Source organism: Camellia sinensis, chromosome 10 (genome assembly GCF_055761805.1).
Source record: "Camellia sinensis isolate YWXY chromosome 10, ASM5576180v1, whole genome shotgun sequence".
NCBI lineage: Eukaryota > Viridiplantae > Streptophyta > Magnoliopsida > Ericales > Theaceae > Camellia > Camellia sinensis.
The window spans coordinates 170361276-170383643 of NC_138970.1; the positions used below are offsets into that span (position 1 = coordinate 170361276).

General features: G+C 40.1%; 2 protein-coding genes across 2 annotated transcripts; both read right to left on the reverse strand.

The window, feature by feature from the left end:
- Nucleotides 1–5742: 5742 nt before the first annotated feature.
- On the reverse strand, nucleotides 5743–6985 carry LOC145800859 (uncharacterized). The gene is made up of 2 exons (XM_082890609.1): nucleotides 6889–6985; nucleotides 5743–6377 (listed from the first exon to the last, which is right to left on the reverse strand). Exons 1-2 carry the CDS (start codon nucleotides 6983–6985, stop codon nucleotides 5743–5745), a joined length of 732 nt encoding a protein of 243 aa, XP_082746735.1.
- A 4654-nt stretch (nucleotides 6986–11639) lies between these two features.
- On the reverse strand, nucleotides 11640–12395 carry LOC145800861 (uncharacterized). The gene has a single exon (XM_082890610.1). The coding sequence runs from the start codon at nucleotides 12393–12395 to the stop codon at nucleotides 11640–11642; it is 756 nt and encodes a 251-aa protein (XP_082746736.1).
- Between the last annotated feature and the right edge of the window lie 9973 nt (nucleotides 12396–22368).

Here is a 22368-nt window from a genome sequence, read left to right on the forward strand (position 1 = left end):
AAGGAGCATTGAGAGGCGGTTAAATGGATTTTTTGGTACTTGAAGGTAACTTCAAAGATGTTTTTATGTTTTAGGGGAGCTGAACCAATTTTGGAGGGTTTTACAAATGTCGATATGGCGAGTGATCTTGATGGTAGAAAATCCACATCAGGATTTCTGTTCACTTTCGCAGGGGGAGTTGTTTCTTGGTAGTGCAAACTGCAAAAATGTGTTGCTTTATCTACAATAGAGGCAGAGTACATTGCTGCCGCAGATGCCAGAAAAGAAATTTTGTGGTTAAAGCAATTTTTCCAAGAATTAGGTCTACAGTAGGAAGAGTACAAGGTACATTGTGATAGTTAGGGTGCAATTGATCTTAAGCAAGAATTCCATGTACCATTCCCGTACAAAGCACATTGATGTCCGGTATCATTGGATATGAGATGTCACGACCCAAACCATAGGTTTAGCGTCATAACTAGCTAGTAATCCTGGGATTACCAAAGGCCTCTGAACAAATTAAACAAAATATAGGGGCCAGCGGAAGCAAATACAAACATATAATATCCATAGAGCTGTGCAGACATACATGGAACCGAAAATTTAAAACTTTAGATACATATATGTGACATCATATCCATATTCGTCTTGTGTAACCATAACCCACACATATAGAATGTACAAAACTTGTTCAGACAAAAACAAAAGTAATACAAAAGTCATAAACTTGGTTCACAAAATTCGACCACATGAAACATTCTAGGAACCTCCTAGGGAGGTAAACAGGTTGGTCGACAGAAACAGACCTCTAGGCAATCATCAATGGGCTTGGTCACGCGCCTGATCACCTACATACATTAATAATATAGTGAGCTGGAACCCAGTGAATAATAACAGAGTAAAGGGTTATAATGAATGATGTCCATAACAGATTCAGAATTCATAATTTAGATTTGGAGACAAAGTCATATTCATAATCAGAATCATATTCATCTTCACATTCAAAATTTATATGTGATCATGTGTGGTACATCCATTAGCGTTAACAAATCCGATGACCCATAATTATATGGGACGTAGTTCTGATGACTCATGTGCATAGAGATGTTCATAGCTGATGACCTATAAAGGGACTTGAGATATCACATGATGCTAAGGATGCCACGAATGTATTTCAGAAATTCATTCAGACAATCATTCATTTAATCATAAGATAGCATTTCAAAATAGATCGTATCATATCAATCAGAAAGACTTAAAGTTACACATAACTTTATAGAGTTACTACTCACAGATAGCTCCAAAAGCAGAAAAGTCAGAACAGTTGGATCAACAGTCAATGGCGCGTGACCTACACAAACACATACACATTGAAACACACGCTTAGAAAACACTTAACTCATTTCTTTTCTGTCTAGGTGTTTTTCTGATCTTTATCCTCACTATTATGTCTTAATTAGGGCTTAGGAATTCCTAAGATGCAATAAGGATGCCAAAATGTACTTTGAAAATAGTTGTCAAAATTTCTTAAAACAGGGTCTTCGCTCGAGCGGTCTGCAAAACTCTGTAAAACTTCTGCGTGCTCGAATTTTATTCTCGAGCGCAACTTCCTACGCTTGAGCTGAGGGTCAAAAATAAGGGTGGCTGATTAAGTGCAGGTTATGCCGCTCAAGCTAACCCCCAAACTCTGCAAAAGTATTGGGAGCTTGCATTTTTCGCTTGAGCGTAAACTTCACCGCTTGAGCGAAGCCTACGAATTTTGGAATTTCTAGATTGCACTCCTAGCTTCAAAACTCAAATTCAAAGCATCAAAACACATCCTTTGGGCCCAAAACTTGAGAAAACATGTCTAAACTTGTAACACATCAACGATTAAAGATCATTTCACAAAATCAAGGCCCAAAAGCATGCCAATTGTTTACAATCAAACTTGAAACTTGGAAAACATAACATACATGAGTTAATATGAACTTCAACCTTCCAAAACATGATCAAATAAAGTAAAATGATGGAAAACATGATGAATTCCCGAAACTAAACTAGAATTGGTACATGCATGAGAGAATTCTTCAGAAAACATACTTAAAATGCAATGAATGGCACATGCATGCATGGTTTACTCTTCTTTCTTACTTCCTTAGCTCAATTCATGTCTTTAATCTCTAAATTCTCTTGAATCGATGCATTAGTTGACTCAATTATACAATTAAAGGCTTGAATTCTTACCTTAGGTGTTCAATTGTGCTTAGATGCTAAGTTGGTTGTGCTCTCAAGTTAAATGCTACAAATTTTTTCTCACTTCAATTTTCCTTTCTCTTGAACTCAAGCTCTTCCACTCAAAATCTCTCTCTCTCCCACGTTTTTGCTCTCAAAAAAATGAAGATGAAATGTTGTCGAGTCACTATTAGCCTTATATAGGCTTGATTAGTGGGGTTTAATTAATCCTAGCTTAACTTAATCAGTTAACATTATTCTATTCTAATTATTTAGGTCTGAGTCGAATTTTAATTAAATCTACCATAAATTTCCAAAAATTTCAAAGAACACATAAATGGAGTCAATTTCATAATCAGATGCCGATAAGGCCTTCAATTTGCATACCAAAATGGAAATTTAGACAGATCTTTCTACGTCAAATAGATATAAGCACAAATAATACAATTCCCATGCAATTAATTTATAATTTCCTCTCAATCACTTATTAGGCATTTCTAATAATGGTTTAGTGACTAATCACAGTTCAAGGTTGTTGCAGTCTCCCCCCCTTAAAGAGTTTGGTCCTCCAAACTCGAATTAGCTTTATTTGAAGAACTCATGGTCCAATAGAAACAAGTTCGGATATCTCTTTTTCATATCTTCTTCTATTTCCCGTGTTGCATAAGTTCCTCCATGATTTTGCCAATCTACTTTCACCAACAGAATTTCTTTATTTCTCAATCTTTTGATTCAACGGCTCACAGTCTAAATTGGCTGTTCTTCATACGTATAATCATCCTTGAGAAGCACATGAGTTGAATTAATCACATGTAGTGGATCTTGCAAATAGTCTTGAAGCATAGAAATGTGGAAAACATTGTGCATATTCTCCATGACTGGAGGTAAGGCCACTTGATATGTCACTGGATTGATTTTCTCAATGATTTCATACGGCTCAATATACCACGGAGCCAATTTACCTTTAATTCCAAACCATGTCTGGCCTTTCATCAGAGTTACTTTAATGAACACATGGTCACTGACTTCATATTCCTTGTCTATTCTTTGGACATCTGCATAGCTTTTTTGATGACTCTGTGCGATTTTCAACTGTTGTTGAATTCGTTTCACTTTTCCAATCGTCTCTTGTACAAGTTTCGGTCCCAATAACGATCTATCACCTACTTTGGCCCAACAAATTAGAGATTAGCATTTTTGACAATACAACGCTTCATAAGGATCTATCCCAATACTTGAGTGATAACTTTTGTTGTACACAAATTCGGCTAGTGGTAGATAGGTTTCCTAATTTCATTGGAAATCTATCACACACATTCGGAGCATATCTTCCAAGGTTTGAATGGTTCGTTCAAATTGGCCATCTATCTGTAGATGATAAGCATTGTTAAGTCTTAGTTCAGTTCCCAAAGCCTGTTGCAAACTCTGCCAAAATCTTGAAGTAAACTTGGGGTCTTTGTCAAATACAATAGATACTGGTACTTCGTGCAATCTCACTATCTCATTCATATACATGTTAGCCAATTTGTCCGCATTGTAAAAAGTTTTCACAGGAAAAAAGTGAGCAAACTTAGTTAAACGATCAACATTGACTCAAAAGAATCTATACCTCTAAAAGAATGAGGTAGACCAACAATGAAGTCTATCATGATATGTTCCCATTTCCATTCTGGTATTGGAAGCGATTAAAGCAATCCAGCGGGTCGTTGATGTTCAGCTTTTACTTGTTGGTAGTGCAAACACTTAGCTACAAAATTAGCAGCACATTTCTTCATTCCAAGCCGCCAAAAATTTTGTTTCAAATCATGATACATCTTTGTATTCCCCAGATACATAGCAAATTTGGAGTTATGTGCTTCGGTCATAAGACGTTTTCTCAATTCTGAACAATCCAGTACACAAAGCCTACCCTGAAACTTCAATATATTATTGTCATACACAAATCCCGGCCTTGGTTTTGAATCCATTTCTTCAACTATCTTTTTTAAAAACTCATCTTGTAATTGCTTTTCCTTAACTTCCTCAATGATAGCTGGTTGTGCAGAAATGGCAGTTAGGACTCCACCTTGCTTACGCAACACAATTTCAATTTGATTTCTTTCCAACTCATACAACAATTCTTCTTGACCAGTAAGCAAATGGATTTTCTGCTCAAAACATCTGCAACTGTATTTGCCTTTCCCAAATGATACAAAATCTACAAATCATAATCTTTTATCAACTCAAGCCATCTTCTCTATCTCATGTTTAGTTTTTTCTAGGTAATGAAATATTTCAGACTCTTATGGTTCGTATACACCTCACAAGTCACTCCATATAGATAATGGCACCAGATGTTCAAAGCAAAAATCACACCTACAAGTTCTAGATCGTGGGTCGGGTAATTCTTCTTGTGAGGTCGAAGTTGTCGAGAATCATAGACAATCACTTTACCGTTTTGCATTATAACACATCCCAAGCCTTTGTACGAAGCATCACTATAGATTTGAAACCCATTTGTACCATCAGGTCGCCTTTTCAGGTTTTTGACCTAGCGAGCCTCTCAAGGGAAATATTTCTTCAACTTGTCCATATTGATCGGTTGTGAAAACTATAGGCCATCTAGGTCCATGAGAATAATCGTCCCTCCTGACCAGATAGACTTGATGATATAAGGATCAGTCCAATTAGGTCTGAACTTGCCTCTAGGGTCATGGGTAGGAGCTCAGTTGTCTTTCAGTACCATGTCTCCTTCGTTGAGATTCCTGGACTTAACTTTCTTACTAAAAGCCCTGGCAATTTAGCACTGGTAGCCCTGGATGTGACATAATGCCCTCAACCTCCTTTTGTCAAATAAAATCAACTCCTCAAACCTGCTTTGTTGCCAATCTGCCTCTGTTATCTGACATTCCGCCATAATTTGCAAGGACGATACTTCAATTTCGATTGGTAGAACGGCTTCCACCCCGTACACCAGAGAATAGGAGGTCGCCTCTATGGATGTTCGAATCGATGTTCTGTAGCCCCAGAGAGCAAATGGAAATTTATCAAGCCAGTCTTTGTAGGTCTCAACCATCTTCTAAAAGATGTTCTTGATATTCTTATTAGCGGCCTCAATAGCTCCATTAATCTGTGGTCTATATGTCGATGACTTATGAAAAGCCACGTTGTATTTCTTGAGCAGATCCACCACCTTTTTCTTGAAGTGTGAGTTGTTATCTGATATGATCTTGTTCGAAACTCCATACTAGCAGATGATGTTGTTTTTGATAAACTTGGCTACATTCGATGCCTTTAGCATGACATAGGATTGAGCTTTCACCCATTTCGTAAAATAGTCAATAGCTACCAGAATGAACTCATGTTCGTTTGAGCCCTTTGGCGAGACCGCACAAATAACGTCAATTCCCCAGACTGAGAAAAGCCATGGTGAAGTCATAGATTAGAGCTTAGACGACGGTATGTTCATGCGATTGGCATGGATCTAGCATTTGTGGCATCGCCGTACAAAACCAATGCAATCCTCCTCCATGGTTGACCAGTAATAACCTTGTCTGAGAATCTTCTGAGCTATAGCATCACAGCGTTCGTGTGTGCTCCACACTCCCCTCCGTGGATAGCCTCCATAAGGTGCTTCGATTCCTCCTCTTTAACACACAACTTATGCATTCCCAGATGTCCTCTTTTGTAGAGCTTACCACCGCAGATGATACATTGGACGGGTAGACGCCGTATGCCCTGTTTGTCTTTGGCATTTGCCCCTGGTGGATATGCCTCATTTTCCAAAAAGTTCCAAATGTTATAGTAGCAGGGGTTCTTGTCTTGAACCTTATCTATAGCAACGATGGTCTCATAAGCCAGCGTGTATTTTTGTTCAATGATGATTGGATGCATCTTCACTCCCAACGGGATGTCTACCATAGAAGATAGAGTTGCTAGTGCATCAGCGAACCAGTTGTTCTCTTTAAGAAGATGCGTAAATGTCAGTTTTTCAAACCTTGGAATCAGCATATCCAAGGCCTGATGATAAACCTTCATTTTCTCTTCTTTGACCATCCAGTCCCCATTTGCTTGGGAAACAACCAAGTTCGAGTCTCCGATGACATGCAACCTTATTGCCCCTAGTTCTAGGGTAGCTTCTAAACTAGCAATACACGCTTCGTATTCTGTTTCGTTATTAGACACTTTGAATCGGAGTTTGAAGGCTAAGGGTATATGGGAATCATTGGGTGCTATCAGCAACACACCTATCCCATAACTGTATTAATTGGACGCTCCGTCAAAGTACATCATCCACGTTTCCTCTTCTACGTGCAGAATGTCTTCATCTGGAAGCAAGTATTTCACTGCCTTATCGCTCTCTACTAGGTGGTCTGCCAGGAATTCTGCTATAGCTCTTCTTTTAACTGATTTGCGTGTAACATACTTGAGATCAAATTCGGAGAGAAGAAGCAGCCAACGGGCTAGCCTACCTGTAAGTGCTGGTTTCTCAAACAAATATTTGACGGGATCTAATCGCGAAACCAAGATTACAGTATGAGCTAACAAGTAGTGCCTTAACTTTCTGGTAGCCTACACCAAGGCTAAGCAAGCTTTCTCCAAGGGAGTATAACGGGTCTCGTAGTCTAGCATTTTCTTGCTCAAGTACTAGATGGCCTTCTCCACCTTATCCCCAGATTCCTGAGCGAGCATGCACCCTATGGTTGTACCTGTTACCAATAAGTACAAGATCAGAGGCTTCCCTAGCTCTGGCAATGACAACACATGTAGATTCTGGAAGTATTTCTTGACCTGTTTGAAGACAAACTAACATCGATCGTCCCATCAAAACTTCTTCCCTTTCTTTAGGAGACCAAATAGTGGTTTACAAGTCAAGGTTAGTTTTGAAATAAACCGTCTTATGAATTGCACTTTACCCAGAAAGCCGCTGTAGACACCCCATTTTTGACCGCCTTTATGACTTGGATGTCACCGCTTGCACACCCAATGATGAATTGTATATGCTTGTTAAGTGCTCGAAGTCCTCAGCAGAATGCCACAGTTTTGAGCCTTCAAACCCTACACACCTTTTGTCTTGTTTTGGACCAAAACCCTAGTTTTTTAAGCCTAAAAACCCTGGGACCTGCAGGCCCATTTCTGTGGACTTCCGGGCACTGATATTGGCTGCCAGCCACTGATCTTGGCTGTCGGCCATGTGTGTGGCCTATCGGCCACAAGTGTATTTTTGTAGATATTTTGGTAAGCTGTGCCAACTATTTACACAGATGCATGCACCTGCCTGCACGTGTATGTATTGATATTTCTAAGGGAGTGTCATTGTTTTCTATATATAGAGGACCTCCCCTTGCATTTTTGAGGGTTGAACATTTTGGAGCAAAATATTTCCTCTCTCTCTACAATTCTCTCTATCTCTCTTGCAAATTCTTGAGCCTTTGCTAATACACTTTAAACCAAAGCTTGTGGTCTTTGAGCAAAGGCACTTTTGAGCCTACCTTGAGCTCTTGAGGGTGTGTAATTGTTGTTTCGTTTCTTAGAAAGTGTTCTCCTCTTCAAGAGATATAAGCCTTTGCTTATTTCTTTGCTTTAGTTGTTATTTTGGCTACTATTTTTGAAATAAATATTGAGAGAGAGAGTGATTGAAAGAGCTAATACACTCTGTGATTCAATTGTATATTAAACATGAAGAGAAGGCTCCATTATATAGGAGAGCTAATACAACATCATTATGATACTACATTATGAAAGCAAACATATAAAAATACAAAGTAGCCGAAAGTTGAAGGCACTAGCCGAAAGTTGAAGGCACTACCTAAAGCACTACAATAAATCATCTGATGGAGAAGCACTACCTATTAAATATATATTAATGATATAAGCATGCAGTTGGTTTTATTACATTAACAAATAGCTTGCTTGATTTCCAATACTCCCCCTCAAGCTACGTTGTAGATATTAATCATTCCCAATTTTTCCGTCAGATCTTCGAAGTGAACGCGAGCAAGAGCTTTTGTGAGAATGTCAGCCTTTTGATAGTTTGTTGGAGTGTAGCTGACTTGAAAAACGCCTTCTTCAATCTTTTCCTTGATAAAGTGTCGATCTATCTCCACGTGTTTCGTTCGATCATGATGAACCGGATTCTTAGCTATACTGATGGCGGCTTGGTTGTCGCAGTATAAAACCATGGGATGCTCAGATGGAACCCGTAATTCTTCTAACATCCTGTTCAACCAGATTCCCTCACAGATACCTAGTGCCATAGCACGAAATTCTGCCTCAGCACTACTACGGGCTACCACTGACTGTTTCTTGCTTCGCCATGTAACCGCGTTCCCCCAAACAAACGAACAATAGCCAGAAGTTGATCTTCGATCAGTCAATGAACCGGCCCAATCTGCATCTGAAAAAATCTCAATTTTTCTATTTGTTGTTCTTTGGAAGAAGAGACCCTTTCCCGGTGTCCTTTTTAGGTACCTCAATATTCTGATCACAGCAGTCATGTGTTTTTCGGTTGGATTATTCATGAATTGACTGACCACACTAACAGAGAAGCCGATGTCTGGCCTTGTATGAGAAAGATAAATGAGTTTTCCCACAAGACGTTGATATCTCCCTTTATCACTTGGTGCACTACCGTCACTTTCTTCCAGTTTGATAGTTGTGTCCATAGGTGTGTCTGCCGGCTTGCATCCTAGCATCCCTGTTTCATTCAGTAAGTCTAGAACGTATTTACGTTGTGAGACTGCTATACCTTTCTTTGACCTAGCAATCTCCATTCCAAGAAAGTACTTAAGGTTTCCAAGATCTTTAATCTCAAATTCCTTTGTGAGGAATTTTTTAAGTAAGCCAATTTCCTCTTCATGATCACCTGTTAGAATTATGTCATCCACATAAACAATGATAATTGCCAATTTCCCTCCTAGGGAGTGCTTCACAAATAATGTATGATCGGATTGACATTGAACAAAACCGTACCCTTTCACTGCCTTAGTGAACCGTTCAAACCAGGCCCTGGGAGATTGTTTGAGACCATACAAGGATTTTTGGAGTCTGCAAACTTTGTTGGAATTTAATGTTGTCTCAAGTCCAGCAGGAATGTCCATGTAAACTTCTTCCTCTAAGTCACCATTGAGAAAGGCATTTTTCACATCAAGTTGGTGAAGTGTCCAATCGAGATTAGCTGCCAAGGATAAAAGTACACGAACAGTGTTGAGCTTGGCAACTGGAGCAAAGGTTTCTTGATAGTCAATGCCATAGGATTGGGAGAATCCTTTGGCGACCAACCGAGCTTTATAACGTTCTACATTACCATCTGCCTTGTGTTTTACTGTGAAAATCCACTTACACCCAACTGGTTTCTTACCTCTTGGAAGATCAGTAATTGCCCAAGTACCATTCTTTTCCAGAGCCCGAACTTCCTCATTGACTGCCGCCTTCCACTTCGGATACTTGAAAGCTTCCTGAATATTCCGAGGAATGGGTATCTCCGTGATGCTAGACGTGAAGGCACGAAACGAAGGTGATAGCTTATCATAAGAAATAAAGTTCCCAATGGGATGCTGAGTACATGATCTAACTCCTTTTCTCCAAGCTATGGGCATATTAAGAATACTATTTTCTAACTCAGAATTATCAGTACTATCTGTGGGAGGAAGATTGTCACCTGGAATGTTGCTTGGATTAGAACCCGGTTCAGCCTCATGGGATTGTTGAGAAATTGCTCCTTCCTCCGTTTCCTTTTGGATGTGCTCATTATCCCGCAAGTCAACAATGAACTCAGAATTTTCGGCAGGTAAAGATTGATTCAATGACTCAGGAGGTGTGGGATTCTTGGTGGTGATGGATGGCTCACTAAATGACTCAAGGGTCCAAAATTGATTTTCCTGGGGTGGAGTCTCCCCCTGAAGAACGATTTTAGGGTAGTAAGACTGGGTTTCAAAAAATGTGACATCCATGGAATTGTAGAATTTCCTTGTGACCGGAGAGTAACACTTATACCCTTTTTGATGTGACGAATACCCAATGAAGATACACTTGAGCGACCTAGGATCAAGTTTACTTCGATACTGTTGATGGATATGAACAAAGACAGAACACCCGAAAATTTTTGGTGGGATAGTGGAGATGAGGCGAGTAGTTGGAAAGGATTTTAGGAGAAGTTGACAAGGAGTTTGGAATTGTAGTACCCTAGATGGCATCCTATTGATAAGGTAGGCTGCTGTAAGAACAGCTTCCCCCCAGAAGAATTGTGGAACATTTGTGGAAAACATTAGCGATCTAGCAACATCTAACAAATGTCTATTTTTCCGTTCAGCGATGCCATTTTGTTGTGGGGTGTCAACACATGAACTTAAGTGAACTATCCCTTCTTTGGCTAAAAATTCTCCTAGAATGGAGTTGAAATAGTCCCGAGCATTATCAGATTTTAGAATTTGGATTTTTGACTGGAATTGTGTCTGAATCATAATTTGAAAATTTTTGAAAATTTGGCTTGTTTCAGATTTGTCTTTCATGAGGAAGACCCAAGTTAATCTAGTATGATCATCTATGAATGAGACAAACCACCTAGTACCAGTTACATTTTTTATTCTTGATGGACCCCAGATATCACTATGAATTAGTGAGAATGGACGAGACGCTTTATAGGATTGAATGGGAAAATGGGACCGTACATGCTTAGACAATTGACAGATTTCACAATCAAAAGGTTTTGGAGTTTTAAATAATGAAGGAAATAAATGCTTGAGATACATAACATTCGGATGACCTAAGCGATAGTGCCACAACATAATTGCTCTATCGTTATTTTGACACGAAACCGAAAAAGAACTACCACGAATTGCCGTTTGAGGTTGTTCCTGTGGATAGTGGCGTTCCTTAAGGATGTAGAGTCCAGAGCATTCCTCAGCATTGCCAATCGTCTTCCCCGAATCCAAATCCTGAAATTCACAATGAGTGGAGAAAAAATTAGTAACACACCTCTTTTCCTTAGTGAGTTTACTAATTGACAATAAATTACAGTCCAAGTCAGGAACAAGGAGAACAGAGTTGAGAATAAGATTCCTAGACAGCACAACTGAACCTATACCAGCAACCTTTGATAGTGAACCATCTGCTATTCGGACCGTTAAATTATTTTGACATGAGCTATATGTATCAAAAATTGTTGCATCTCCCGTCATATGATCAGATGCTCCTGAGTCCACAATCCAAGGTTTTTTACGTTTCTTACCAACAGTAAAGGCGTTCAAAGAATTACCTTTGTGAGCCAAGGTTCCGGATCCAATGATGTGGTTGGAAGACGAACCAGATTGTGACTGTAGTAGTTTCTGGAGCATCTCCATTTGCTCCTTGGTGAAAGGGCTTGCTTCAGGTTGTGGTGATCGTTCATTTGTACCTACATGATTACCTCGTCCTTCTTTCTCAAGAGGCTGACGTGGCTTCCAATCTGCTGGCTTTCCATGAATCTTTCAGCAAGTTTCTCTCGAGTGACCCGGCTTTCTACAATGATCACACCAAGGCCTACCTCCTTTATTTTTCTGACGGTTGTCAATAGGAGCGAATTGAGTCTTAAGAGCCGAGCTTTCTGCCATATTCAGTTGTTGATGGGATCCCATCATGAGTTTTTTCCGGCTTTCTTCGCGACGGACTTCAGAGAATGCCTCTCTAAGGCTAGGTAGCGGTTTTACTCCCATAATTCTTCCTCTGATTTCATCAAGATTTGTGTTTAATCCTAACAAGAATGTAAACACACGCTTCCCTTCGACAATCTTTTTATACAACAAACCATCAGCAACACACGTAAGATTGTCTTGACGTAAATCGTGGAGGGAGCTTTCAAGCTGGATGATTTCAGATGTGTTTTCCTTGTCTGAAAACGTTTCTTTTGCCATGTCCCAGATCTCTTTGGCAGTATCAAATGACAGAAAATTTTCGCCAATGTCAGTGGTCATAGAGTTGACGAGCCACGACATGACCATGTTATTTTCAGCTATCCACCTTTTGTAGGTTGATGCTGTGGTTTCTGGTAGTGCTGAGGCTCCGGTGATGTAGTCGTCTTTCTCCTTTCCCCGTATAAACATTAATATGGATTGAGACCATTGCAAATAATTTTGCCCATTCAGTTTATGGGCGGTGATCGGAAGATGAGAGGTTTCCATTTGATGAGAGGATAAAGATGATGAGATGATAATATCAGAAGAAGAGGAGGATGAGTCGATAGCCATTCCAAAAGCTGGACCGTATTTAGGCATGAAATAGAAGAATAGATTTGAGTAGAAGAGAGAGACAACAAAAAAAAATATTGATGATGAGACAGGATTACACCTGCTCTGATACCATGAAATAAATATTGAGAGAGAGAGTGATTGAAAGAGCTAATACACTCTGTGATTCAATTGTATATTAAACATGAAGAGAAGGCTCCATTATATAGGAGAGCTAATACAACATCATTATGATACTACATTATGAAAGCAAACATATAAAAATACAAAGTAGCCGAAAGTTGAAGGCACTAGCCGAAAGTTGAAGGCACTACCTAAAGCACTACAATAAATCATCTGATGGAGAAGCACTACCTATTAAATATATATTAATGATATAAGCATGCGGTTGGTTTTATTACATTAACAAATAGCTTGCTTGATTTCCAATAATTTTTAGACTGTTTTTGGGCTGTCTAAACTCTACAATTTTGGACTGAAACTTGTGGTTTAAGGCCAATGAGGGTGGAGGGGTGGCTCACCATTCATTCCACTTAGCTTCCTAGGCTTTTACCCTTGTGTTTCCCACCTCTTTGTCAACTTTTTTTGAGATTTTAAATACTGATTTTCAGAGGCTTTCAGTGGAAAAAAACCATGCTTTGAAGTCCAAAAATGGAGGGGGTAGCCTTCCCTCTTTATGCTTTGTTTACTAGCTTACATAGCTCCATGTTGTAGCTTATCATTTTGGCTATTTTTGTCTTAATTCCAGCATGTTTTAGGACTGATTTTGTACTGTTTTAGGACCATTTGTAAGTGTTCATTACATTTGAGCTTTGTATAGCATGCTTGTAGTGTAATTGTCTTCATAAGCTTGGTGGTTTAGGCCTTAGCCACCAACCTATTTGAGTTGATAGTGTTTATTTCAAGCTTTCCATACTTGTGATCACCTGTGATCACCTTTAATAACCTCTACAACCTCCCTTCTTTCTTGGCTTTTGCTTTGCTTTAAAAGTTGTTTAAGCTACTTGTTTATTTAAGATTGAGATTGAGGCCTTGTGCTTAATGATTTAATCCCTTTAGGGGTTCATTACCAACGACATGATACTTCTCTCATGCCTAAAACAACTCTAGGTTTGGTGCTCCTTTCCATTAGAGGACTTAAAGATCACCTTTAGACTCAATTGACTAAGGAATGGTTGGTAATTAAAATGGAATAATAAATATGAGGACTAAAAATGATGCAAGATAATAAGTAATTGGGTGTTCAATTAGACGTTAATTGAATACATGGAAAGTTGAGGCATTTCATACTTGCTAGTGATGAAATGGTTCAAGTTTCCAAGGTCAACCACTTCCCTTGATCAATCCATGATAGGGAGGATGTTTGAGAGTCTTTTATGTTGCATTTATTGAACTTGTACCCTTTGATGCATAGGCCATCATGTAATGAAATTGCATTGATTGATGGCTTGTGAATTAAGCTTGCCCCTTCTTTGAGCTGTTTGATGATAAGAAGGGATAAAATGTACAAACATACCTTGAGAATCTCTTGTTTCGTGCTCTGTATGCTTTCTGTTATAACAGGAAGAACCAAGATTTTGTGGCCGGCAGGCCACTATTTCTGGACGGCAGATGGTAAACTATTATTTGTGGCCAGCTTACCACCACTTCTAGCCTACCGGCCACTTTTGAAAAATTGAGTAGCAACCTTTTTGGAACAGAATAGAGAAGAGGTTGAGGTGAAAAGATGTTCTACTGTGCAACAAAAGCATTCTGGCAGCAAAATAGTGGGCTTTTCGGGTGAAAATCCATGCATGCATGAGCATTCCCCACTTCCCGGGACTGATTAGTTAGCTTAATTACTTATTTTCATTTTGTATTCATGTTGTAATTAATTAGTAAGTAGTTAATGCTAATTTGTTCTTAATTAGCTAGTGTAGCTCATTAGCTAGAATAGATTAATTCATTTGTTTTGTAATAACTAGCTAGCATAGTTAGTTTATTTGGTTTGTAATAATTATTTAATTCGTTTTGCAATAGCTAGTTAATTAGCTTAGCTAGTTAGTTTATTCGGACCCTCCTGCACGAGAGCATAGTTGTAATAACGTGTATGTCTTCCAATCCCACGTCTTTCTTCCTTTTATTTACCTACTTATGATGGTTAGTTTAGGGTATCATGTTTCGTTCAGCATATCTCATGCCTTGTATTCATTGTCTTACATGCATTGGGCTCGGCGCATCATCCTAACTTGCATTGTAGTTAAACATTCTTTGAATACGTGCTTAGATAGCATGCTATCAAATTGATTCATTTGCCATATTAGTAGCCGATCCTAGTAATTGCATATTTTATGTATTTCACTAGTCATATTGCATAGTTAGGATCATGCATTATTCTAACTCTCTCATCTCTTTTTGGCTTGGAGTACTAGATGAGCTTTTATTTGCTTTAGCATATCGCATGAGTATGATTGTTACCATGTCAACACATGTTCACCATGAGACTAAGTGCTTAAGTAATAAATTGTTTGAATGCCTGTGGATGAAGGCTAATTGCTTGAATTGGAATAATTTGAGTAATGTTCATATGCGATCATTTTCTCAAGTGGTACATATTCGAAACTCATTTCGAAAAACAAACATGAATCAAAGTGTTCCACTTCTTGCAAATTAGTCTATACTTGTGTGTGTGCGCATCACATAGTAAGTTAGCCTAATAAATCGGAACAAGAGCATATAATGTAAATAAGATTCACATCATGATTAGTAGAGGTCGATCTTTGATCGGGCGAGCGGGAGTGCTCAATTCATGACCTTCTCCTCTCGTACCTAAGTTCTCCAGCTGAGACAATCTTGGTGATGACGGACACATGGCCATTGGCACGAGTCATGGGTTTCCTAAATTTTTCAAAAATATTTAGGTGGCGACTCTATATCTGATAAAGCAGTTTATTTTTGGCAATTTGATTCGAAATCGATGTTCCAAAAGATTTTTCGGATTTAGACTTTTTGGTGTTTATCTATTTCATATTACACTTGTAAGATCAGATTCAGAACCGTGGGAGTCCGATATTGTAGGGCATATTCGTCTTCCGAAAGGAGTGCAATAAATTGAGCTATAACCGCGCACCTCATTTTCAGTCCTTGGTGGTGGCATTTCTAAGATAACCTTGATTTTGGAAGGATCTACTCCAAGTCCCCTCTGTGTGATCAGAAATCCCACCATTTTCCCTGCCGTCACCCTAAAGGTACACTTTTGTGGGTTCAACATCAATCTGCATTCCCTAATCCGTTGAAAGAACTTTTCTAGTGCGATGTAGTGACTTTCTCGCTTTTTAGACTTGACAATCATATCGTCCGCATACACCCCAACCTCTTTGTGGATCATATCATGCAGAATGGCGGTTGCAGGCCTCTGATAGGTAACCCCAACATTTTTCAACTCGAAAGGCATGACTCGGTAGCAGTACGTACCCGATGGTGTGGTGAAAACCATCTTTTCTCTATCTTCTGGTGCCATCAGAATTTGGTTATATCTAGAAAACCCATCCATAAAGGAAAGCAAGGCATGGCATGCGGGGAAGTCTACCAACTCATCAATATATGGTAGTAAAAAGTCATCATTTGGGCAGTTCAAGTCCTGAAAATCGACACAAACCCAAATTCTGCCATCCTTCTTCGACACTGGGACGATATTGGCCAACCAGGTCGGATATTCAGATGCTAACAAGAATACTGCATCAATTTGTACCTCTTCCTTGATTTTTAGTGCCCAATCTAGACGAATTTTGCGTAGCTTATGCTTAACTGGTCGGGCCTCGGGATTGAGAGGGATCCGGTGCTGTACAATCTTAGGATCGATTCCAGGCATGTCTTTGTAGGACCACGCAAAAACATCTTTGAAATCTTTTAATAAAGCGATTAAACGCTCACGTTCCTCTAAAGACAATGTGGACCCGATCTGTACCACGCGTGGATCCTTCTTAGTACCCACATTAATGGCAATGATTTCATTAAAATAAGGCTTAGCATACCTCGACTAATCAAGTTTTTCAAAGCTAGAGGAATTTCTTCCTCTTCATTTTCCTTAAAATTTTGAAAAACTTGGTCAACGTAATAAATAAGCGGCACAGAGAAATACACAGAATCTGTAGCACTTTCATTCAAAAGATTCGGACCCTCGATTACTACTGACTCAAAAGTAAAAGAAAAAAAGGACCTCGACAGGACCTTGGCATCCAGGTTACCACCCTTGGGAATGCCAGACTCAGACCTCCCAGATTGACTTGAATCTGATCCCGACTCCACAGACTCAGTGGAATCAGATTTTGGCTCATCACCCGATTCAAAACTGGAAAGAAAGCCTTCCTCTAGCGGCCAAGTAAGACGTGGTGCCCTTGATACGCCCAAAATTTCAAAGGTTGGGTCCACACCTGATTCTTCTCCGATTATGGAGACATTAAAGTTATCCCTTAAGTTCTCTAGGTCAGCCGCATGATCTGTTAGGAGATTGGCCAGTGCTGCCCCCACTTCAACCTCGATGTTGTCTCAGTCATCTTTTGTGCTCTGGTTAGCTTTAATGTTTGGTTCAGCCCTTTCCTCATCATTATCCTACAATTGTAGATCAAAGAAGATCTCGAATCCGAGGACGTGTTTTTTTGAGGAATTTACCCAAGGCTCAGGGAAGCCACAAAAAAGGAAGTCATCTCCCTCTCGAATAAAATAGCCATTCAACGTCCCCTGGATTGGCCTGTGGACAAGCTCATATTGCTTTCCAGCTCTCTTAGCCTTCGCTCTGCCCCCTCATTTCTTCCCATTTTCTTATCCAGTCTTCTTTGGTGGGCACATAGCCCAATCCAAAGGCATGCAGGTTATGTGGCACCTCTGTCAGCGCTGTAACATTTTTCCGACTGCTCTTTCGAAGCCCTATTCCTGGAATATGTCGCAGTTTGTTCATGAAGTAAACGGACTGGGGACTAACATACATGCCTTCGTCTGCAGCTAGAATGGCCTGCACTACTCGGGCTTCAGCCAGAGTGAATCCCGAGAGGAACACATCTTCGTTGCCATGATTGATCTCTAGCACTAGCGTAGTCACCTCCGGAGGTAGATAGATGGATGAGTTCCCAAAAATAATTGCTACTCCTCCCCTACGAGGATACTTCAATATTTGATGAAGGGTGGAGGACACAACTTTCACGTGATGTAACCAAGGTTTCCCTAATAGTAGATTAAAGGTAGCCGGTACATCCAAGACGTGAAACTCTTGCTCTAATAGGCCAACTTAGACTTGCACTTTCACCGTGCCGATGACCTCTTAGCTTGTGTTATCATATGCCCGTATCACCTAGGTTGTGGGAACAAAGTCCGCTAGTTAACGCCAACTGCATAAGTAGTACGGGAAAGACAAACATTAATGGTAGAACCGGTCTCTACCAACACCATCGGCACCCACTTCTCTCTACATTCCATAGATATGTATAATCGCTTGTTGTGAACCGAGCCTTCCGGCAATAGCTTTTTGTCCAAGAAAGTGAGCGTTGGCTTGGCACCAGTTGGGAAGACTAGACCCACAAGTTGCTCGGGAGTAGTATCAATGGACAATTTAGCCTTGTCCATTGTTGATAATACTGCCTACTGGTGCACTCGTGACGCCATGAGGAGTCCCAAAATAGAGATATCAGCTTGGATTTTCTTGAGCTGTTTCAAAACTAACACCTCCTCCAACTGCTTCTCCTTCTGTTTCTCAACCTCCTGGTTCTTTCCTGATGGCTCTGCTTGATCCAGGTGTAGTGGCTTAAAGTACCATCTACTGTGAGTAAGATAACCTACCTCCTCAACATACCATGTATTATCTAGGATGCAACCTCCCCAATCTTCGTCGGTGTGGACCAGCCACGAATCATTGTCATCCCACCACTCGCTATTAGTTGTCGACAAGTAGTTGTCAAGCTCCATTTGAATCATTTTTTCAGTGAAAGTGTTCTCCTCAGGGCGATAGGCGGCTGCGATTTTCATGCTATTTTGAATTCTTTCTCTTTCAAACTGCATCAGTGCAGCTTCCTGTTCAATATTTGTAGTGTTCACAACTCCCACTTCATGGGTTGGGTTTCCCACACATGTGCCCTTTGGCAGTTTTTCTTTCTTATCACCCTACTCGGCTACTGCAGTTATCTCTGTTTCCTTTCCCTCAAGTTTCATCCCAATTTCTTTTTCCTTTTTTGGCTTATCACTCAATCATCCGGTATTATCAGTCGATCCATTCAGAACAAACCACCCGATCTGTACATCTCCCTGATCATGCTCGTCAAAGAACTATAGGTTATCTAGATCTTTTTCCAGATCTACAAGGTCGTCCAACCTTTAGCTCGGGCCATTCTCTTTGATTATATTGATGCCTACCGAGATTGGTAACACCACTTTAGGTCTGATTTGACTGGTTGCCACAATATAGCAACTCGGATCGTATGCCCTTTCAAGTAAGTCCCCGGGACACTTCGACGACAGGCCAATACCTTTCTTCAAGGCCTGACCCTCCTTTACCATGGGTATTGTCACCATATTGTGAGGCTCAGGTTGTGGCTTAAATGCACCCATCATCCATAGATTTGTGGCCTCAAGAATGAATAGCATTGGTTCGGTAGGTGGGAGGGGGTAATATATATGCTGGGGTCATAAGAGGTGGCCAGTGTATAGATAAGGTTAAGGTTTTGGGGTAGGGGGACTTGATTATGGGTTGGGAGTGGATTTATGGTTACATTTGGTTTCTGAGGTGGAGAGATCACCTTGTTGTCAATGAGATCTTGAATCTCATGACGTAATCGGAAGCACTGGTCGGTGTCATGAGCATGTTGCTGGTGAAAAGCCCAACACTTTGTAAGGTTATGTTTGAGTGGGAGAGGGTCAGGAAGTAGGTGAGGTTCTAAGGGTTTTAAGTGCCCTTTCTTGACTAGCACTTGCATGGCTTTGGAGAGGGTCATGAATAGTTGGTTAAAAGTCCTACTCTGAGGTTGGGTAGGGTTGGATAAGGTTTGTGGGGCTACATTGGCAAAGGGGTTAGCAGTTTTGTGGTGGTGACAACACTTACACCCGATGGCCTCGCAGCTGTGCTACCATTGGTAGCATTGGAACTGCGTACAAATGGCCTTTTTGTCGACTCCTTCTCATCTATAATAAGTCCCTGCTTCATGGCATCTTTGATTTGCACTCCCATTTCATGAAGTTCAGTGAATGTAAATAGGGGTAGAACAATCATCTTCTGCAACAACTAGCCATGTAGATTTTGGACAACCATTCTGATCTGGTCCTTCTCGGAAGGCCTCATGGTCATCATCAAGGCTGTAACTCTCTATCTTGTCACAAATTTAGAGAAACCCTCCTTCGACTCTTGATGTGTTGCCTCGAGATCACGAGTTGTGACCTCAATCTGTGTATTATAAGAGCACTGAGCATGAAGGCTTCGGTCATCTCCTCCCAATTCTGTTTGATGGAATCTTCTAACTCAGCATACCAAATGGCCACTACACCTAACATGGTGCGACCAAAGAGAGACAGCTTCTGTAGTCTAGTTAAGCTCATTAGCCACAAAATATCTGAAAATAGTTGCAAGTGAACCATTGGATCCCTGGAACAGTCAAAACAATCAATGTGTGGCATCTTCAATCAATTCGGGAATGTAACCGCAGAATTAGTCTATCCATCCTCTATGTCTGGGATGGAGTTAACCCCTTGCGCTCTTTTGAACAGTTTCTCTAATTTAGTGACTTTAAGCGCCGTTGGATTAACTTTGAACTCGAAGGGTGCCTCAGTTTGATAAATTGGGGCTCTAGAACCCTGTGCCGGGATAGGTTCTGTTGGATTGCCCTGGTTTTCTTGAACATTGGCAGTATTTGTAGTGGTTTTGGGTGTTGGGATAGCTGTGGCAGGTACATGGGATACAGAGGCCACAGCTAACTGCAGTGGTTGTTATTGTAGCCTGGTTATGACCTCGGCCTGACAGGCCGCATCATGCTATAGCGTCTCAACTGTTCGTTGTTGGTGGAGTAGCAATTCTTCCATATTGGCCGAGAGATATTGTGCAATTAGAATAGGTGACTGGTTTTGAATCAGACTGGAAGTGGATGACTGCTTTTGAATTGGACTGAACACAGGTGAGCTACGAGGTGATTACTGTAAGAATTGGATTCGTGAACTCTGATTGGTTCTCCTCCGTCTTGTAACCGGTGAGAGGGAGGTAAACACGGGTTGTCCCCGAACAAGATCCTTGGCCTTACAAAGTTTTCCGACTCGGGTCCAGAGTACTTGGGGGATATCCGAACTTTTTGAAGCTATGGTTTAAACTATCTAGCAAAAGAAATGAAGTAAAAAAGAAACAATCAAAAACCGCATAGCATCTCAGGTAAGAGTTTTATCAACACAGACATGATCAAAGCTGGAGAACTATACTCCACACTGAATTCTGCCCCAAAACAGATACAACCTTGCAACTGATATGCACATTCCTGTACAGTTTCACTGTAAAGCACATACCAGTGAAGAGAGAGCCAAAACACTTCTATGAGGGGATAGGGTTACCCTATCCTAGTTTTGTCATGAACTAGGGTTCACTATTTCAATCAAGTAGTTTCACACAATTCTACAATCGGGTGAGCATCTTGTCCTAGTTTGGAACAGTCTCTACGGGTTTTCTATATGTAACTAAGCCAAATGGTCAAAATAAGGGTACCTTAGCAAGACTACCTAATATACCTCTCATACCTAACACCGAGAAATGAAAGAAGGATCAAACGGTACAGTGGTAGCCTAGATCCAAGGGTTGTGTTCCCAACATGGCAGAACCCACGACCGGTCAGCCTTTTGGCAAGCTTTTGGACAAGCTTTCGGCAAACCATCCAAGAATAGCAGATTGCAAATATAGTGATTAAAATGCACCAATACAAATGCAATGCAAAGAACATATAAGTGTAGATAAAATTTCACATCTTGAATTTCAAGTCAAGTTCTCTAAAGTTCCCCAGCAGAGTCGCTAGAAACTATGGCTTGCTTTTCGTGCTACTATCGGATACGACTAGCCCTACAATTCGAACTCCCGTGGTTCTGAATCTGCTTTCACAAGTGTAATGTGAAATAAATAAACACAAATGAGTCCAAATCTGGCAATTCTTTTGAAAAATTGATTTTCAATCAAAATGCCAAAAATGGATTACTTTGCCAGATTTCAAAGTCGCCACCTAAATATTTTTGAGAAAGTTAGGAAACCCGAGACTCGTGCCAAAGGCCACTTATCCGTCATCACTAAAGTGTCTTGGCTCGGGAACTTAGGTATGAGAGGGGAATGTCACGAATTGAGCACCTCACTCGCTCGATCAAAGATCGGCCTTTACTAATCATGATGTGATTCTTATTTACATTATATGCTCTTGTTTCGATTATTTAGGCTAGCATTACTATGTGACGCACACAATTATAGACTAATTCACAAAATTTGAAACACTTTGATTTCATGTTTTATTTTGAATATGTACCACTTGAAAAAGTGATCTTATATGTACATTTAATCAAATTAACCCAATTTGAGGAATTAGCCTTCATCCACAGGCATTCAAGAGATATATCACTTAAGCACTTAGCCTCATGGTAAACATGCTTGATATGGCAACAATCACACACATGCGATATGCTAAAGCTATAAATGCTCACCTAGTACTCCAAGGCAAGCCAAAAGAAATAAAATAGTTAGAAAAATGCATGCTCTATGCAAGTGACTAATGCAACACATGCGTTATGCAATTTAAATCGGCTCGGCTACTAACATGACATGTGAATCAATTTGAAAGCATGTGATTTGAGCACATTTTTCAAAAAAGTAATAAATAATAATATGAGTTAGAATGATGCGTCGAGCCTAATGCATGCAAGACAAATGAATGCTTTATACAAGGCGAAATGCTAAATGAAATATGATGCTCTAAACTATCAATCATAAGCGGGTAAA